The 20,822-nt window shown below is 42.5% G+C and overlaps 1 protein-coding gene across 1 annotated transcript in view; it reads left to right on the top strand.

Moving 5' to 3' along the window:
* Positions 1 to 19,533, top strand: part of RAB31 (RAB31, member RAS oncogene family) — a 46,859-nt gene extending 27,326 nt beyond the window's left edge. The window contains exons 4-7 of the mRNA XM_077492448.1: positions 430 to 501; positions 2,740 to 2,846; positions 14,109 to 14,218; positions 18,459 to 19,533. Of these exons, the coding sequence (XP_077348574.1) occupies positions 430 to 501; positions 2,740 to 2,846; positions 14,109 to 14,218; positions 18,459 to 18,556 (387 nt within the window). The 3' untranslated portion in view covers positions 18,557 to 19,533. The remainder of the gene's footprint in view (positions 1 to 429; positions 502 to 2,739; positions 2,847 to 14,108; positions 14,219 to 18,458) is intronic.
* The last annotated feature ends 1,289 nt before the right edge of the window (positions 19,534 to 20,822 follow it).

The following is a 20,822-nucleotide window of genomic DNA, read 5'->3' as shown; positions in this document are numbered from 1 at the left end:
AGTACATAAAGATCAATGAATTGCAATTTTGTGACTTTTCAAGTTGAAAAAAAGTAAACAATGCAATGCGTCCTTACAACAAATTGCTACCATACCCTTCACAGCACACACCAGTGGTGCTAGTATAATGCAGTTGGTGGGATGTACAAGCCCACAGGCTTCAAGGAGGCTGCTGAAAGCTGGCTGAAAGTCTTGCAAATGCTTTATAATAGCTTGTTGTACACATTGTTCTTATACAAGCTGAATCCCATGTGTTCAAGGCATATAAGCACAACAGGTCCAAATACATTGTCAGATTTATGATATTGCATAGAAATTCATGATGGCATGGGGTTTACTGTTATTACAATAAATGTGAATAGTCTGTTTTCTTACTAAAAATTATTGTCTATGCATTATGTAACTCACTGACATATGATGCCTTTACAGTTCCATTCACTGGCACCAATGTACTACCGAGGCTCGGCAGCTGCTGTAATTGTATATGATATTACAAAGCAGGTACGATTCATTATATTTGAAGTTATAGCAAACCATTCAACTGCTATAAGGCCCAGCATCATTTGGTTACCAGCACTGTCTCGCTACATAATCATTTTTGCAGATGGTAATAGCATTTGCTAAATATAATGTATATGTAGTTTAAATTGTAACTATGAGATTACTACAAAAGCAATTGTATTTTATATCACTAGAGGGATTGCCTTGGGGGCCACTAATGGTTTTACTGGGACCTTATCACAAAGGAATATACCAGGTTGTGTATGGCATCCTGGGCAACGTGTTTCATAGGAAGTGTAATATGGAGTGTGTAGCTGACGTGTTCCAGCATGATTTGAACCAAATGTCCAGTTTTAGAAAAGAATGAGTGTCATTTTGGTTCACTTTTTCTCTTTCAGCTATGAATCTAAATCCAGGTACACAGTAGGAATCAGAATAGCACAAGGTGTCATTCTCTGGTTCTCACACTTCCCTGACTCAGAATGCAAACCATTATGATTCTAGTGCTGTACCTTTTTTTTTTCCATTTTGGATAGGGCAAAGGAGTGCAAAAACCTCATTGTGTTTTTTTTCCATCTGTGTCCCATCAGAGAGATTTCCCTATACTTCCTGTCCCATAGCCAAAACAGGAAGCGGGGGAAATTCCTCCACAGTAAGGAGATTGTCAGCAGAAATAGTGTCTCCATTGGAATAGTTCTGCTCTCTTTCTATTTTGTGGACAATCAAAAGGTTGGTAAATTCAATCATAGGAAAAATAGAGAGGGTCAATCTTCCTAATGGTGACATAGACAGCAATAAAACCCTGACAGGTGTTCTAGATTTGCTCCTCTCCACCCAAGACTAAACCAAAAAAGTATGCTTTTAGTTATACTTGAACATGAAGGGGTATATTTACAAAAGGGTGAATGTGACATTCAGTAAAAGTGAAGTTGTCCTTTTGGGGTCATTTACACCAGGTATGGTGGGGCTACCATGGGCAGCCTTTCCAAGCGCAGTCTCAGTGCAAGACAAGGCAAATACCTTGTCTTCTACCAGGACAGTTCACATCATCCTATTATGGTGGTGTGCACTGAAATAAATATGGCAGGCCCCTTTCAGTTTGACGCAATGCAGTCCACAACCTCGGACTCACTGAGGTCAACAGGACTTAATGAAATGTCACTTAGGGGGAGATTAACTAAAACTGGAGCACTGCAAGTATGGTGCAGCTGTGGTAGCCAAGCAACTTCTGCTTGTTCATTTAAGCTTTGACAATAAGCCCCTGTTCACATCGGAACGATTTGACATGTCAAATCGCAGCTTAATATGGACAACAGCAGTGTTCCAATCTGTACGACTCCGACTTTGCGGCACCGCACCGATTTCCAAAAGTGGTTCCTGCACTACTTCTGGCGACTTTGGAGGCAATTTTAATAGACAGCTGTGCATGAACTTGCATAGATGTCTTTCAAATCACCCCCAAATTCGCACTGAAATGTGGGTTTGAAATTGTGCAAGCTGAGCTAGACTCGGCCCGATTTCAAACCCGCCTTCAGTGTGATTGAGGGCTAAAACCTGGAAGCTGATTGGTTTCTATGCAGAGCTGCACCATATATTGCATGCTCCATTCTTAGTAAATCCCCCCCCCCCCACTGTGATACTTCAATAAAGTTTGCTTATAAAAAAAATAAAAAGGCAACAGTGCAATGTGCCAGTATCGGTGCATTGGCACTGCTATCATTCTACCACCTGTACTTACCTTCTATTGTGTTTTTCTAAGGATCAGAGCAACTGGGAGAGTGCTAAACACCACCATAGTTCATATACTGTATTTTTATTGGAAGGAAACACTAATTATTTCCCCTTGTAAAGCCATGAGGAGCAAAAATCCAGCTGGTGCTGATAAAATCAAAAATGATCTGACAAATGCAGTCAAAAGCAGAGCAATCTTGTGCACTGATGGGCTTCAATGATACTGGAAGTCCTTTTTGAGTTTAGGATATATGAAGTTTTAGTACACAAATAACAAATAGAAAGGTTGAGGTTGGGGGTCAAACCAGTGGTTTCAATTACGGGAAATGACATACAGCTTTTGAAGCATTTATGTGAGAATCGCTTTGAAGAGCACATGTTTAAGTTCTGTCAAAGTCTTTGTTTTAGTATGCAGTAATACATACAAGATTTGAGAAATACAGTAGATGTTTCAAGGAACCATCAAACAAGAGGTAATGAATATGTAATTCTCTAATATGTACACAGGACTCGTTCCATACACTGAAGAAATGGGTGAAGGAGCTGAAAGAACATGGTCCAGAGAACATTGTTATGGCCATCGCTGGAAATAAATGTGATCTCTCTGATATCAGGTAGAAATTTGTATACATTACATGTGTACATCAATGTTTACCAAGGGTACAACAAGGATTTAATGCATTATTAAACCCAAAAGCAAACATTTAATATATTGCAGTTTACCAATTCTTAGATTTGATGGCTGCATTAGTTTTCTTTTTCTGGGTTTTCTTTCTTCTATTTTCATTTGGTGATCCAGCAAGTAAGTCTGTTTTTCAAAAGAACAAGCTTTCTTCCAGTTCATTTTCAGTCTACGGGGATGAGACATACCATTCAACATTGACAGCATTTATTTATTCGGGTAAAACCTTTATCCCATTAGGAAAAAAAACTGTTTGCTGTAACTGATTATAAACTGTGAGTTGGAGTTTAGCTTCAGTTTCTTAATGTGGATCTAAACCTGATTCATGAAATTTGAGCTTAGCACATATATCTGCAGTGTTTTCTTATCTCTCTCCAAAGCACTATGTCCCATAGCTGTCGCTTGCTCCATTCCTGTTATCAGCCTGATAATTTCTGACAAGTTCTAAGTCACATACAGTATGATAAAAGCAACCAGAATTTTGTGTTGGGGAGGATGCTATAAATAGATTAGCAGAGTCCCGAACTATTCAATGACCAGCTCTGAAAGTCTCTACCTATGAGGAGAGGGGTTATGTGCTTTTCCTTCAATCAACTGTCTTGGCTGTATGCCCAGGCTTCACTGCAATGTTGAACAGGAAGAGAAAATATAAAGTATATAAAGATGAAGACAGCAGATATACATTTAAAACGTATGCAAGGAGATTTGTTTCATCCCCGTGTATCATATGAGGCTGTTCACTTCACTGTGAGGCTAATACATCTAATACTCCATTCCCCAGACTGACAATGTTGCTGTCCAAAAGGAGCTTCATTCATCCAGGGTATAGACACTTTAACCTCCCTGGCGGTATGATTATTTTGGATTTTAAGTGCTAAAAGCGGTACAATTATTTTGCATGGAAATTTGGCGTTTTATATTGTAGTCCTGTAATTCTTAGGAATAACTCTCTTAAATCTGCCCAAACCAGAGTCTAGCAGACATCCCGGGTATGATAAAGTTTGAAAAATGAAATCATAAATTATAATATAATACATAACTATAAATAATTATACCGAATAATAATATAACAATAATAAAAATTATTCAATAATGTAATCAAATCAAAAACACAGAAATTTGCTCAGTTGCAGAATTGTCACTGTCATTACTTTTCAGTATTTGATGACGGATCTCCCCACAAATCGCTATCGCTCAATTCTGCGAGTGATTCTAATTTATTATCGCTGTTTTCTAGCTGGTCTAAAACCATTTTTGATGTAAAGGGACAGTTTTGGTTGCTATAGACAATCTCCAGTTTCCAGGCATAAAGAACATTTTTTATAATATAAAACTGCATGCAGGACACTGGGCAGACCACTAGGGACAAAGAGGATGTGAAATTATTTTATACAGCAATGTAATCTGTAAGATTACATTATACTGTACGTATACTGTGTGTTTCACTTTTTGAATTTGGTGCCGATCTCCATCCCCGTGCGTCGCAGCGCTCGCAGGGAACGGAGATTGGCTCCGTGATGAATCGAGCGGAGGACGAGCCACTCGTACAGCGGGGGGACATCGCTGGATCCAGGGGAGCAGGTAAGTAAACCTCCTCCTGGATACAACGATGCGGTCCCGAGTCTGGCTCGGGGTTACCGCTTTTGGTGTAAAACTTCCACTCCGAGCCAGACTCGGGAATTCCGCCAGGGGGGTTAATACAGGTGTGGTGTTACTAGTCCGATCACCAAGGGAAGATAGAGGGAAAAAATAATAAAAAATAAAAATAATACAGCCACCACATTGAATGATTGGTAAGCTGCAATATATTACATTTTTGGATTTGGGTTTAATACCACTTTAAGTTATTGGGCTCATATTTATAAACTTAGGGGGTTATTTACAAAAGGCTAGTCCACTTTCACTACAAGTGCAAAGTGCTCTTGAAATTGCACTGAAAGTGCACTTGGAAGTGCAGTCACTGTAAATCTGAGGGGTAGATCTGAAATGAGGGGAAGCTCTGCTGATTTTATCATCCAAACATGTGCAAGCTAAAATTATGTTTTTTATTTTCCTTGCATGTCCCCCTCGGATCATGTCTTTATGGACCTTGCTTTGTGCACTGGTCCAAATTATTTGGTGGAGGGGGGATTATGGTGTGGGGTTGTTTTTCAGGGGTTGGGCTTAGCCCCTTAGTTCCGGTGAAAGGAAAGCTTAAAGGGGTTGTAAACCTTCATGGTTTTTCACCTTAATGTATTCTATGCATTAAAGGGGTTGTAAAGGTAAATGTTTTTTTCGCCTTAGTGCATTCTATGCATTAAGGTGAAAAAACATCTGACAGTGCCTGCGCCCCCAGCCCCCCTGTTTTACTTACATCACCCCTCGAAAGTCCCACGCTCGTCCCCCGACGTCCTTTCCACCGTTCAGCCTGGCCGCTGATTGGCTGGAGTGGATGGATGGAAAGCAGCGCAGCCATTGGCTCGCGCTGCTGTCAATCACATCCACTGACGCGCCCGCAGATGCTTCTCACCATGCGAGGGAGCTCCCATGAACGTGAGAAGCATCTGCGGGAGGAAGCCGAGACAGCCGCCAAGGGACCCCAGAAGAGCAGGTTCGGGGCCACTCTGTGCAAAACGAGCTGCACAGTGGAGGTAAGTATAACATGTTTGTTATTTAAAAAAAAAAAAAAATTCACTTTACAATCCCTTTAAGGTGAAAAACCTCCTGTGGTTCTGCAGCCCCCCTGAGCCCCAGTTTTACTTACCTGACCCCAATCCTTTGCCAGCTGGGAACGAGCAGACCAGCTCTAGCTGGTGTCTTGTGTCCTGATTGGATAGATTGATAGCAGTGCAGCCATTGGCTCTCGCTGCTGTCAATCAAATCCAATGACGCAGTGGCGGGGGAAAGGCCTGAGTCCTGCATTCTGTGAATAGACAGAGATGCAGGACTCGGGAGCATGCCTGCACAGGTGTCCACTGTAGGAGAGAGCTTCTCCAATGTGGACACTCAATGCGGGGAGGAGCCAGGAGTGCCACTGAGGGACCCCAGATGAGGATGTTCAGGGCCACTCTGTGCAAAAAGACGTGCACACTGGAGATAAATATGACATGTTTGTTATTTTTAAAAAACAACAACAAATCTTTACAGTCCCTTTAAGGCGTCAGCATACCAAGACATTTGGACAATTTCATGCTCCCAAGTTTGTGGATGGCCCCTTCCTGTTCCAATGTGACAGCACACTAGTGCACAAAGCAAGGTCCATAAAGACATGGATGGACGAGTTTGGAATGGAGGAACTTGACTGACCTTAACCCGATAGAACACCTTTGGTTGAGTGGAAACTGCGAGCCAGGCCTTCTCGACCACATCAGTGCCTGACTTCACAAATGCGCTTCTGTAAGAATAGTCTAAAATTCCCATAGACATACTCCTAAAGCCTGTGGACAGCCTTCCCAGAAGAATTGAAGCTGTGTTAGCTGCAAAGGGTGGGCCAGCGCAATATTGAACCCTACAAACTAGGACTGGGATGCCATTAAAGTTAATGTGGGTGTAAAGGCAGGTGTCCCAATACGTTGGTTATATAGTGTACTTTTTTAACCTACATAGTGCTTGTTCCTTCAGCTTTTGCTGTAGGAAACAGATAAAAGATAGAACCCCGTTCTCTGGCAAAAGGGTAGCAGCTTACCTGCCAAACCACTGGCGGCCTTCCTGCTCTTCCCTGTACCTCTTTCTTCTCACTAGGAGAGCAGTGGTGAGATGGTGTTTTGAGAAGGAATGATTTCATTTAACAGCACAGTTAGCTGTGTATTTAGGGTGTAGCCTTATTAGTAAAAGTTGTTTCTTATTTTTCAGTATATGGAGTGCAATTTACTGCAATACTTACTACAATTGCAACCTCTAATTTCAAAAGTCCTTTCATAATGCTCACTTGCATAACTCATGTGAAGTTAATGTCCTTGTGAACCAAAAATAAGTCATGGTGTGGAGAGAGACAGCTCCTAGTAATGAGCTATTCGCTTTTGTATATATATATATATATATATATATATATATATATATATATATATATATATACTGTGTATATATATATATATATATATATATATATATATATATATATATATATATATATATATATATATATATATAATTTTTTTAACCATTACACCTACAGCTCACTGTTTCTGTTTACAGTATCTCTAAATCCTAATTTTTTTAACACTAAAGATGTCAGGCTGTCGCTGGAAAATCCGACTGTGTGTATGCTCCATCGGACAATTGTTGTTGGACTTTCTGCCAACAAATGTTGGCTAGCATGTCTTCAAATTTTCCGCCAACAAATGTGTGTTGTCAGATTTTCCGATTGTGTGTACACAAGTCCGTCAAACAAAAGTCCAAAGTACAAACACGCATGCTCGGAGGCAGAAGCGGTCAGTCTTGTAAACTAGCGTTTGTAATTATGAAATCTCCAAATGCAGTGCACAATTCTCTTTGCCTTTAATGGGATAATAATGAAGCTGCTTTGCTGGTGATACTGATGAAGTTATGGCAAATTTTCAAAAGCTTTTTTTTCTGGTGATATTAAGAATAATGTTTTTATGTTTTTTTGTGCAAGTTACCACAACACCATTTTCCCATAGTTTTTTTAGACCAAAGATACAACTATGTTGGTGTCCATTGTCAATTTTACATTGTACATTTTTATACACAATTTTTTTTATTGTGCCTTTAAAAAAAGAAAACAAATAAAATTAGACATCCTATCTGCCAATAGAACTTAACCAAAAAGTGCATTCTATGCATCCAAAAATATTCCAATCATTATTCAACCAAAAAAATAATGTGAAAGCAACAACTCCAAGGCCAATAATAAATAACACGTTATCTCCTCTGATTCCGCAATATGGCTGGTTGACGAACGGCCATTCAGAAATGAACTGAAAAGCGTAAAAGGAAAAAATGCGAAAAGAAAAGTGTGAATCAACACTCACCGAATGTCTACTAACAAGAAAATTAGCAGAAGGAGCCCAAAGGGTGGCGCTAAAGAGCTTAAAAAACACGTAGTGCTTCTTGTACGTCACTACGTTCGTAATTGTTGGCCAACATTTGTGTGACCGCGTGTATGCAAGACAAGTTTGAGCCAACACCCTTCGGACAAAATTTCACAGTTTTGTTGTCGGAAAGTTTGATTGTGTGTACGAGGCATAAGGGTATATTCACACTAGATGCGGTGGGACTGCGTTGGGCAGCTATTCCAGCCCAGTCCCACTGCATGGACAAAGCAAAATGTCTTCTATGTTCCAGTTTCACACCCAGTGGCATATCCAGGGTATGGCACATATGACAAGTGTCATGGCGCCATATGAAGAGGGCGCTCGTGAGTGGCTGGGCAGCCTGGCACTGACTTATCAGGGTCTCTTCTTCCCAGGGCCAGATTAACGTAGGGGCTGGGCAGAGAACACTGTGCTGCATAGCCTCTGTACTAGTGCGCTGAGAGCGTGCTTCTCTTCTTGACGTCCTGGGCAGCATGACTTCATGCAGAGGCCGGTACGAGAGGCTGGTAGGAGAGGAGTGTGGACAGCGCCACTGCAAGCAAGGAGGAGGAAGCGCCGTACAAGTACAAGAACAAGTAAGCTCTGCCTCTGCATGGGGCTTGGGAAGTTGGGAAGATAAGTACAACTCAGTGTACTGGCTCTGGCTGAAGTCGGTTAACTGTTTGGGAGAGAGGGCGGGGGGGGCTGTCAGTACAGCTCATCAGTGCCACCTGTCAGTGCCAGTGCCACTTATTAGTGCCCATCAGTGCAGCTCATCAGTGCTGTCTATCAGTGTTAGTGCTGCCTCATTAGTGTTGCCTTATTAGTGCCCATAAATTCCGTAAATCAGTGGCCATCAATGCAGCCCATCAGTGCTGCCTATCAGTGCCAGTGTCACTTATTAGTGCCCATCAGTGCAGCTCATCAGTGCCGCCCAACAGTGTCAGTGCTGCCTTATCAGTGCCAATAAATGCCGCAAATCAGTGCCCATGAGTGCTGCCTATCGGTACCCATTAGTGCAGCTCATCAGTGACAATCCATAATTTGTTAATTGAAAGATTAAAGAGCTTGACTTAAAGTTTTGTTAGCAGTTTTTTTTGTCTAGGTTATCTGAAAGATGGGTTTCAAATATTTTGACAGCGGTGCAGTTTCAGTGCTTGCCATAGGTGCCATTTTCACTAGATAGGCCTCTGTTCACACCACTGTGTTGTAGTGGTGTGCAGGCATGGCAACCTGAGAAGAAGTACTGCATACATGGGGGCTGGATGCAGAGTGCTATGGTGGGCAGTGAACACACAGAGTCCAAAATGAACAAAAATTTGAATATTTTAGAAGCTTAGCATGAGCTTCTGGACTGTCCATGTCAGGAGTCAGCACAGGATATAACCAGATATTCAGTATGTAGCTACACAAAGAAACTGGGACCAGACCATATGTATATACTTATCTTTTAAGTGAGATTTATTTACAGTGGATGTAAGATAATTACACACCAGCAAAGATGCAAAGCAACATGACAAAATGCAGCAACCCCTAAACAACAGTGGCAGCTTATTTTGGGGGGGGGGGGGCAACAAACAACACTGACAGCATGGTTCAGCATTTACCCGCTTGTGTGGCGGGGCTGTAGTGTCCTCTTTCTCTCCTGCAGTGCAGGTAATGGCGGCTCCGATGTCCCCTCCTCAAGCTTCCTGTGTGTCTCCTGTTCCGCCAAAGCGATAGACATCCAATAGGATCACCCGGCGCTTTGGCCAATTGGGAAACAGGTCTCATGACCTGCCTCCTGATTGGTGGGGAGGAACTTTAGTGTGAAAATAGCGAAAATGTATTTGCTATCGTCACACAACGTCATAGTGCTTTGCGCTCCGAGCCCACCCTTTTTTGAAGCCTATTATCAGGTGCCTCAACCCCCTGCCCCCATTTGAAATCCATAGTCCGGTGCCCTGATATGCAGATCAGGGGGCTAGACATATGGATAGGGAAAGTGGCACCCATGTGCCCTCTATGGAAGGGCTGCCACTGCTAAACAACTAACTAAATATACAAATATATACAGTACAAATGTGAAATGTGCAAAGTAAGGGAAAACTGTAGGAGCTGATGGGAAGGGGGAAACAAAATGGGCAAAGGAAAAACAGGAAGAAAGGCAGCAGGTTACTGGTTACAGAGCAGGAGCAAGATCAAGAGCAAATAGCAACAGAGTCAGGCAGCAGGTCGAGCGTAAAGAAGAATTTAGCTTGGCCCCATGCCATGAGCGACTCCTCTACCCCGGGCAATGGATAGGCACACAGAATCTCAGGCTCCAATCCATGTTTTAGACTAGAACAACGGGGGTGACCAAGGGACTACGGCTCTGCCAAATTACTCTAATCTGCAGCATGTTGCGGATTAAGTCCTTCACCTGGCACATAGCTGTGGAAAAATGTCACTAACACAACAGGATGGGTGGAGTGTGTCCCGTATGAATCGGGTGGTCTTTGCCCCTGTGCAGCTGTAGTCCTCGGGGCTGGTAGCAATGAGCAGCAGGTGTGTCTCCAGTAGTTGGTGAAGTAGCTGAGGTAGAGGATAGTCCCAGAATGGAATGGCCAGCTGTTCCAGCAGTAATTTGTATTGCAGCTCATTCAACAAGGACATGGCTGCCTGTAATGGGGTGCAGATGGCTTTCACCCCTAGCTGGGCCTCAGAGATGCAGCTGCCTGGTACCACATAGAGGTCTGCAATGGTGGTGTGGTTAGGGAGTGGGATTGTGGAGGTCTCCAGATTGGTAAGCTGGACCAACACCTTTCCATTGTGTACATTGGACAAGGTGCTGGCGACCAGCCACTTGCCTGGCACGGTTGGGTCTTTGCGGGGTTCCACTATTATCCTGGCCCCTTGCATCTTCTTTTGGGCCCCAATGGACAGAGACCAGACTACCTCTTGGAGGGGTGCCAGGGGTTTTGCTTAGAGGAGCGTACGGACAATGCCCACTTGTTCAGGCTGCTTTCTCACTGCCTTCTGGTAGGCCTCATAGGCTCTGATCACATCCAGCCACACAGCTAGCAGACCACAGCCTTGTGCACGGTGGCCTGAATGCTCAGACATGGCCAATAAGTGGTGTATAATGCCAAGTCTTTCAAGACATGCATGCCCAAGACAATGGCATTGCTGAGCTCACTGAGCTGCAAATCATCCCGACCCCTACTTGCTCCACTACCTGGTCGTCTATCTGTTTCTTCAACCAGGTGACACCTTCCACCAAGATGGGCAGGTTGTTGGCCGCTTTTAGGGACAGCCAGGAGAGGTCCAGCTGGCCCGGTCTCCCAAACCGCTGGGAGCAGAATTCGTATTCCATGACAGTGACCTTGATCGGGCAAGGGACTTCCTGATCATTGACAAGGGCATTCACCACTGGACGTAGCAGGACCATAACCTCTGATATCATGAGACCTTGTGTTGACAGTCCCAGGGGTCAACCTTCAGCCCCAGGAGCCATGAGTTTAACAGCGGCCCCTGGGCATTCTTGGATTTAGGCTGACCACAGATGCCCAAAGTGGCCACATGTACCTGGTTCGTGAGCCTGACATGTAGAAGAGAGCCTCTCGTACCACACCGGCTTGTGGGCAACTGAGGTTGAGACAGCACAGCTGGCAGAGACCCTGGTGGATGTAGCAGGCTTAGATTTAGTGGAAGATGCAGCAGAAGTCTCAGTAGGTGCAGTCAGTGCCTGAACGCAGCCCTTTAGCTGAATATAGCCTCCCTGCAGAGATGTCACCACCTGGGAGGGTCAGGCAAGATGCCGCCAGATTTCCTCCAAAGGAGAGGATCCTCCTGCAGGCTCAGTCATGGCTGTTTGGTACTGTCACGTACCTGGTTTGTGAGCTTGACGTGTAGAGGAGAGCTTCTCATACCACACCGGCTTGTGGGCCACTGAGGTTGAGACAGCAGCCACAGAAGCACGGTGACGTACGAGTGCAGCAGGCAGACCGGTAAAGGTTAGGCAGATCAGAACTGTGGCAGGCTGAGATCGCAGCAGAAACCAGATGCGATCCGCAGAGCAGAGCTGTAGCGGACTGGAAGAGCAGATGCAGAGTCAGACAGACCGGGTCGGTAAAGTTTGGGCAGGATCAGCAGAGCAGCAGGCAGAAGAGAAGTCCAAAAGAAAGCCAGGGTTGGGGTATCAAGCAGACAGCGTTAGAGAGAACAAGTCGGATCAAGATCAGAAGTCAGCACAGATGACAGGTAAGGACACACAGAACTTGCAGACCAAACAGCAAAGAGTCTTTGGTGCAGACAGTTTAAATAGCCCCTTTGGCGCCAACATTGGTGACAGACGCACGCATGTGCATGCTCGCGCTGACGCACTGTAAATGTGCGTGCCTGTCATGCAATTCCTGCTGCACAGCTATGCCTTTCCTGACATCCACAGATTCTGGAGGGCTACCGCAAAGTGGGTGAGGCTTTTGTCCACTTGTTGCCTAAGGACAAAGAACCTGTGCCTTAAAAGTCTTCACTTTTGCTTCAAACCTGTGAGTGCAATCAAACCTTTTAATGTACCACATTGTGGACTGGACCTGCACCATGAGGTTGAAACAAGGGATTGCTCTCACCTGGATCAGCTTGGCTTTGGTTTCTAACCACCTCTGCCTTAACCCTGGAACTGTGATGTTCTCCTGAACAGGCCCTGCAAGTGTGATACAATTTGTTCCAGGCTGGCCTGGTCCTTTTCCAGTAGCACCATAACCACTCGGTGGGCATCTTCCCCCAGGGAATTGAGGGACGGCTCTGCAATCAGCCGGGCAGGAGCCTGAGATAGGTGTCCAGCCTCTCCTTCCACTCAGCCTGAGAGTTATCAGACCCATTAGACTAAAGCACCAGGACCAAGGCTGCTCCTCATGGTGCCATTATGGCCCCCGCTCCTCCTTTTGTACCCGCTACAAAGAGAGTCATATCCTTCCAACTGCTGCTAAGTGTGGGCTGGGTGCAGCCTGGTGCCATGGACAGTGAACACATAAGTCCAAGTTCAACAAAAATTGGTATATTGTAGAAGCTCAGCAAAACACAGTCAGGCCCAGCAGTAAGGAGTCTGCTAAGAGCCACTTAGGCTTCACTGTCGGTTTCCCTTATCTAAGATGCCGAAACCTGCTCCAGGAGCCGGTTCAAGAATCGGCTTGGTTGAGGACATTGCTGGATCCCTTGACAGGTAAGTGTCCCTATATTAAAAGTCAGCAGCTACAGTATTTGTATCTGCTGACTTTTAGTTTTTAGTTTTTTTGGAGGAGACTGGAGCTCCTCTTTAAGATTTAGGTTCTAGTGCAATCAATCTCAGCTGAGTCACTGACCTTAAACATGTATGCAGATTCTGACTTTCAAATTTACATTCAGCTGTTATCAATGTCTAGATACCTACTGGTCGATTTTTTCCTCACTTTCTGTCTGGTGAGACCATTGTCACATGCACAGTGAGCCCTGGTTCACATACAGTGTATGCGAATTGGATGAGTTTTGAACCACATCTAATTCACATGACATGTGAACCAAACTGGCTTTCTATGGAGCTGGTTCACATGTGCGGGCCGGCTGCAGTGCGATTTTAAAAAGAGTCAGTTACAAGTATCGTTCAGGTTCAGGTGTAATTTCCACTGTCATACACTTTAAAATTTTGCATCTGAACCACTCAACAAAATCACATAGGACTCTTTCTACAAATTGCACTGAAACCAGCTCCATACATATGTGAACCCGGTCTCAGTGAGAGGAAATCTCCTTAATGGAGACCCAGACAGCAGTTAAAACTTGACAGAGGTTCTAATCCCTCCCCATTATATCCAAAACATGTTTTGGCTGAATATGCCATTTAAAGAAAGCCTTTGCTCAGAAAAAGAATAAGGGCTCCCAATGCTGACCTTCTTGTGAAAATGCTTTCTGCCTGGCTGTCAGGTTGATCTAAGAACTTCAAGACTTTCTAAATCATGACCTTTAGCAAATATGTAGCAAGTGAAGGCAGAACTCCTAGACTGCATATTTATCTGGGTTCATTGGTTCAGAAATTCCTGAAATCTTTGGATCCGCATGAGAGCCAGGTATGTAGCATTGCAAAGGGATATGTTTTTATCAGTCTTTTGGAAAAGTAATTGAAGCAAAATCACGGCCTGTTATGTAAATTTGGCCAATTCAGTAACTTGTGTGTGTCTTTATTTCAGGGAAGTATCAATGAAAGATGCCAACGAATATGCAGACAACATTGGGGCAATCGTTGTTGAAACTAGTGCAAAGAATGCCATTAATGTTGAGGAACTCTTCCGTGATATAAGTAAATATGACTCTCTTTTATTTGTATTAGCATAGTATGTATTTTCCTTTTGATCTATACTCTGCATCTCGTTACCCCCCCCCCCCCCCTTACAAATCCCCCACCCTCAACTCCAAACTACAGAGAACTTTGCATTTCTTCCTTTAAATCTTTCCTCTTTGAAATTTAAATAAGTGACATATGAAAAGAGTTGCTTCTGTTACTAGGACTGAAGATGGGCTTGGTTGGGCCTATGCTGTCACCCCTTGCTGCTATAATCTCTGCAAACTTTGTGCTGTCTTCTCTTCTCCCGGCATCCTTGTACATATATACTGTATACTGTATGTGTGTGTGTATATATATATATATATATATATATTTGTGAGTACACCCCTCACATTTTTGTTAATATTTCATAAATTTTCATGTGACAACACTGAAGAAATGACACTTTGCTACAATGTAAAGTAGTGAGTGTACAGCTTGCATAACAGTGTAAATTTGCTGTCCCCCCAAAATAACTTAATGTCTAAACTGGCAACAAAAGTGAGTACACCCTTAAGTGAAAATGTCCACATTGTGCCCAATTAGCCATTTTTCCATTGTCACATGACTTAGTGTTACAAGCAGTGTTAATTTAATCGACTATAATGACTAAAACATTTTAGTCGACTAAATGAATATTATTTTAGTCTACTAAAATACGACTAAAACTAAAACAACTGAGATGACTAAAGTACGAATAAAACTAAAATGACCTTTTAAGTCAAAAGACTAAAATAGGAATGAAACTAAAATGCTTTTTAGTCAAAAGACTAAGTCCCCGTACACACGGTCGGACATTCCGACAACAAAATTTGTCAGATTTTTTCAGACAGATTTTGTCCGAAACTGGTGTTGCTTACACACGGTCGGACAAAGTTGTTGGAAAATCCGAACGTTCGGAACGCGATGATGTTCGTTCGTTACGCCAGGGCTACATTCAGGCTAGTAGCCAATAGCTTTGGTCTCGTAATTTGATCTGAGCATGCGTGGCATTTGTCCAACCGGAATTCTCTACAAACGATCGGACAAAGTGAGATCAGATCATGTTGTCGGAAAATTTTATATCCAGCTCTCAAATTTTGTTGGTTGGACATTCCGACGGAAAAAGACCGATGGAGCGCACACACAGTCGGATTATCCGACAACACGGTCCGATCTGACATTTTCCATCGGAATGTCCAACCGTGTGTTTTCGGGGGCTAAGACTAAAACTAAATTGAAATTTGACTTCAAAATTAACATTGGTCTGTAGTGCATGTTCATACCGCAATACCATAATAAATAACATATTCGATTTTTCACTCCAGCAGCATATAATGAGTTTGGAAATTGTAGAGAAATGTTAACTAATGCATTACAATTGAATTACACCTATTAGATTTTAGATGACTAAAATGTACTGGAGATTTTAGTCGACTAAAATGTACTGGAGAGTAAATACGACTAACAATAAAACAATTGCAGAAGACTAAAATGGGACTAAAACTAAAATGGCATTTTAGTCCTAGGACTAATGCCGCGTACACATGATCGGAATGTCGGCCAGCAAAAGACCGATGAGAGTTTTTCATCCGAAAATGTGACCGTGTGTATGCTCTATTGGAATTTAGCTGGCTGAATTCCTGCCAGCACCTCATGGCAAAGAACTCTCTGAGAATCTGAAAAAAAGAATTGATGCTCTACATAAAGATGACCTAGGCTTTAAAAAGATTGCCAAGACCCTGAAACTGAGCTGCTGCACATTGGCAAAGACCATACACCTGTTTAACAGGACAGGTTCCACTCAGTACAGGCCTTACCATGGTTGACCAAAGAGGTTGAGTGCATGTGCTCAATGTCATATCCAGAGGTTGTCTTTGGGAAATAGACAGATGAGTGCTGCCACCACCAGAAGGGGTGAAGGGTCAGTCTGTTGCAGCTCAGACCATACGCCCCACACTGCATCAAATTGGTCTGCATGGCTGTCGTCCCAGAAGGAAGCCTCTTCTAAAGATGATGCACAAGAAAGCCTGCAAAAAGTTTGCTGAAGACAAGCAGACTAAGGACACGGATTACTGGAATGTCTGATTACTGGTGTCCTGTGGTCTGATGAGGCCAAGATAAACTTATTTGGTTCAGATAATGTCAGGCGTGTGTGGCAGCAACCAGTTGAAGAGTACAAAGACAAATGTGTCTTGCCTAGGTCATGCATGGTGGTGGGAGTGTCATGGTCTGGGGCTGCATGAGTTCTGCCAGCACTAGGGAGCTACAGTTCATCGAGGGAACCATGAATGCCAACATGTACTGTGACATACTGAAGCTGAGCATGATCGCCTCTCTTCGGAGAATGGGCCGCAGGGCAGTATTCCAACATGATGACAACCCCAAACACACCTCCAAGCCGACCACTGCCTTGCTAAAGAAGCTGAGGGTAAAGGTGATGGACTGGCCAAGCATGTCTCCAGACCTAAACCCTATTGAGCATCTGTGGGACATCTTCAAATGAAAGGTGGAAGAATGCAATGTCTCTAACATCCACCAGCTCCGTAATGTCATCATGGAGGAATGGAAGAGAACTCCAGTGGCAACCTGTGAAGCCATGGTGAACTCCATGCCCAAGAGGGTTAAGGCAGCGCTGAAAAATAATGGTGGTCACGCAAAATATTGACACTTTGGGCCCAATTTGGACATGTTCACTTAGGGGTGTACTCACTTTTGTTGCCAGTGGTTTAAACATTAATGCCTGTGTGTTGAGTTATTTTGAGGGGACAGCAAATTTACACTGTTATGCAAGCTGTACATGCACTATTTTACATTGTAGCAAAGTATCATTTCTTCAGTGTTGTCACATGAAAAGATATAATAAAATATTTACAAAAATGTGAGGGGTGTACTCACTTTTGTGAGACACTGTAAATACAACCCAGTGCTATAAAAATAATATAAACAAAACGTGCATGGATAAAGTCCAATAAAAATTAAGTTCAATGATCCTCCAAAGCTGAAGAGAATGCTCCATGATGTAAATATTAGAAAGGTGACACTGAACCTCCACCCCTATGCACTCACCAGAATTATGCAATATAAACACATGTAGTATAAAATCTCCTGAAGTTGACAAAAATATTCTACCACATGAAGATGGGAACAAGTTATATCAATCCTCCACTCTTTATGCCAGGGATCCTCAAACTACGGCCCTCCAGCTCTTGCGAAACTACACATCCCATGAGGCATTGTAAAACTCTGACATTCACAGACATGACTAGGCATGATGGGAATTGTAGTTCCTGAACAACTGGAGGGCCATAGTTTGAAGACCCATGCTTTATGCACTCACCAGAAATATAATGTCTAAATGCTTGTAATTTCCACAGGGCCCCCACACTCCACGACACAGGGCACCTCCAAATGGCCAAAAGCTGTGTACAGAAAGGTCACCGCACAGAGCCAGAAAATGCTGGCTATAGCGTAGTATTTATTATATATGAAAAAATTCCAATTAAAAAGCTGCAGCATGATCATTCAAATAAAACAAACAACCTCAGCCAGACTTACAAAGATAGCTGCTGTCCTGGAAACTGAAAGCGGCGGCATGACATCAGCATACAGGCCCCTCCCAACGCATTTCGTGCACGTGCACATATGTCCGCAGGTGATTGACAAGTTTGGTGTGGAGAAACTTAAATGGGCTGCATAAACCTCTAGCTTCAACCTTACTGAGAATCTGTGGGATAAATTGGAACACCTATTGTGAGCCAGGTCTTCTCGTCCAACATCAGTACCCGACTTCAAATTCTCGCAGACACACCAAAATCTTTCCAGGCGAATAGAGGCTGTTAAAGCCACAAAAAAGGGGGTTAGGTGAAATTCAATATTATTGCCCATAGTTTTGGAGTACTAAGGCCAACGAGCTCATATAGATGTAATGGCTGGATGTCAACAAACATATGGACCATATAATGTAGTTGACTACCTTCTGTGGCGAACAGACATGAGGACATGTGGTAGCAATTATACATGTGATAATTAAGCTATATAAATTATTATACAGGTAACCTTCTGCCATATGTTAAAGGATATTTGATAAAGGGAGCTTATTTCATTCCTCCTTGTGAAAATATTACCTTTCTGATTATAGGTTTACACATAAAAAGAATATTATTTTATGAACAAATTAGATCTAAAGAAAGTGCTGATTTAAATTATTGAAAAAATGGCTGTGTGTTTATTGCAGGTCGGAGAATCCCTCCACTGGATCCACATCAGAATGGTTCTAATGGAGCAATGAAACTCGGAAGACAGACCACGCACACCACAAACAGATGCTGTTGATCTCACTAGCCATCATTTAAATTGCTCTTTTCACACAATGAGATTGTTTGCTAACAATAAGCAGTACCTTGAAACAAACCAAGAGAGGATATAAAAACAGAACAAAAACATGCTGAATTTTAGAACCTTGAGCAAGCAGTTGATTTTTTCCTAATTGTTTACAATTGCTTTCTACTCAGTGTTTAATCGTTTGAAAGCAATTACTCTACTGCATTTTTTATATTTTTATCAGAGGCCTTGAAATTGTGACTTTTTTTTACAGTGAAATGCATAAAATTTTATTAAGGCCTAATAACCTAGTTACAGTATATTTTGCACAGTACACTAAAACTCAAAGACATTGCTATAGTCATTTCCATGAGCTAACAGGGAAACTAATGAAGCTGTAAATAAGGCTCACTAACCAAATTACCTATTGGAGGAGTTCAGGTACAAGGACCTTAAAAAAATCATCACATATCTTTTTAGCCTAGTACTCATTTACAGTATAAAGGTCAGTGTTTACCAGTGCATGTAATACTGTGTCCCAATACTATATGAATGTTTTTCAAAGAGGACCTGAACTTTGGAAGCTGTGCACAAAAAAGGCAAGCAGTGGACGAAGCACTAGTCAACTTATCTATAGGCTCTCTGTGGTTGATCCCTCTCCTATATCTGACTTGACGTTGCTGTTTTACACTGTGTTTCTGTGTGTATGTGGCCATCTTTATTGAAGAATAGGGCTTTGCTTCCTTGGAGCTGCACTCCCTCCCTTTCCCCTCCGTTTACCGGGGGAGCAAAACTTAAGAAGCCGTAGGAAAGGTATAGGAAGAACAGATCCACAGAATAAATTAAATAAAAAAGCAGGGCATATTCTTGTTCAGCAACCAGCACAATAGTGACATCTCCAAATCGCATTAGACTAGCAGGCAGATGCAGCAATGCTTTACATGATTTCACACAGCAGACAATCAACTAAGAGGCTGTTGGGACCATCACATTGTCAAGAAGTGCACTGATTTTTTTCAGTTGGAATTTAAGAAAAGTAGTATTTTTCAGGGTACTACTTAGGCACAATTAACAGTTTTAGATATTCATTATAACACAGAAAGTCTTAATTTCTTAACATCAGGTCCAATTTAAAAACTAACAATAATTATTTAGATAGTTTATATATATATATATTTTTTTTTTCTTATTTGCTTAAACTCTGAGGCCCCTTGCACACTTTTGGGAAGTCTGTGTGGTAATAACAAGCCTCAAGATATGATCACATAGAATCCAGTGCATCTAAGGGTATTCTACAGAGCTAAAAGTATCCAAAATTACAGCCTTCACCCAGTGTTAATTTTTTTCTTAATATGATCACGTGTTTTCCTACATTACTTCAGCTGTGAAGACCCCATTAAGAAATGTTAAGGGGTCCAGAGGACTCTTTTACCAGATCATGTAATTATATTTCCTTTGGGGGCCCTAACATTTCTGTGGGCCCTAGACACAGTGCCTACATTTGCCGAATGACAAACTGAACCATGTCCGGAGTAATTTATCTGTCGATATGCAATCAGTCAATTTTCATTTTCAGAAATGTTGTATTATAAAATGCTACACAGAATGCTACCCTTGCACAAGGGATAGAAAATCCTTGATAACATTAGAACTGCTCAGAGATCCTATTCCACCTTCCCTGTTGAAGGCATCTCAAATCTTATAGTAGTTGGGAAATTTGGCAGGTTCTACCATGTAGATATGAGACAGCCTCTGCATAACTTTGAAACAAAAATCTACTGTTTTATGATAGGAAAGGAAAGTTGACTTGCCAGTGTTTGTTTTTTGCCAAGTAAATGTTTGTATTCAGTGGATTGGCAACAATTCTATCAAGCTTCAGGACAAGCAATACATTTAAAAAAAATGGAATTCCTGATTTGTTAAAAAACAGTGATTAGATACAAAATAATATGTTTCAGGAGCATTTAGGGACTTATGCATCCACAATGAAAATCATTATTTTAAAATGAAAGCCAGTTTAATGGAAATCTGTATCGAGGAAAAAATAGAGGCTACCATTTTTGTTTCTAAGAATATTAGTTCTCTGGCTGTCTCTGGAAGACTGAGCTGGAGTAAAAAAGAATCAGATTAGGTACCTGCCGCTGATATTATGTTTCCAGCGCGATGGGATCACACTGGAAATCACAGCTGCGAGGCTGTGCTTCGCGTGCTCGCCGCCCCCACGAGATGCCGCGCATCCATAGGAATCCATTGTGGGCAGTGAGCGGGAGGAGCGACA

Source organism: Lithobates pipiens, unplaced genomic scaffold (genome assembly GCF_037356315.1).
Source record: "Lithobates pipiens isolate NorthernLeopardFrog02 unplaced genomic scaffold, aLitPip1_a1.2 Scaffold_19, whole genome shotgun sequence".
Lineage (NCBI taxonomy): Eukaryota > Metazoa > Chordata > Amphibia > Anura > Ranidae > Lithobates > Lithobates pipiens.
This window is presented reverse-complemented; position numbering and strand designations above follow the sequence as displayed.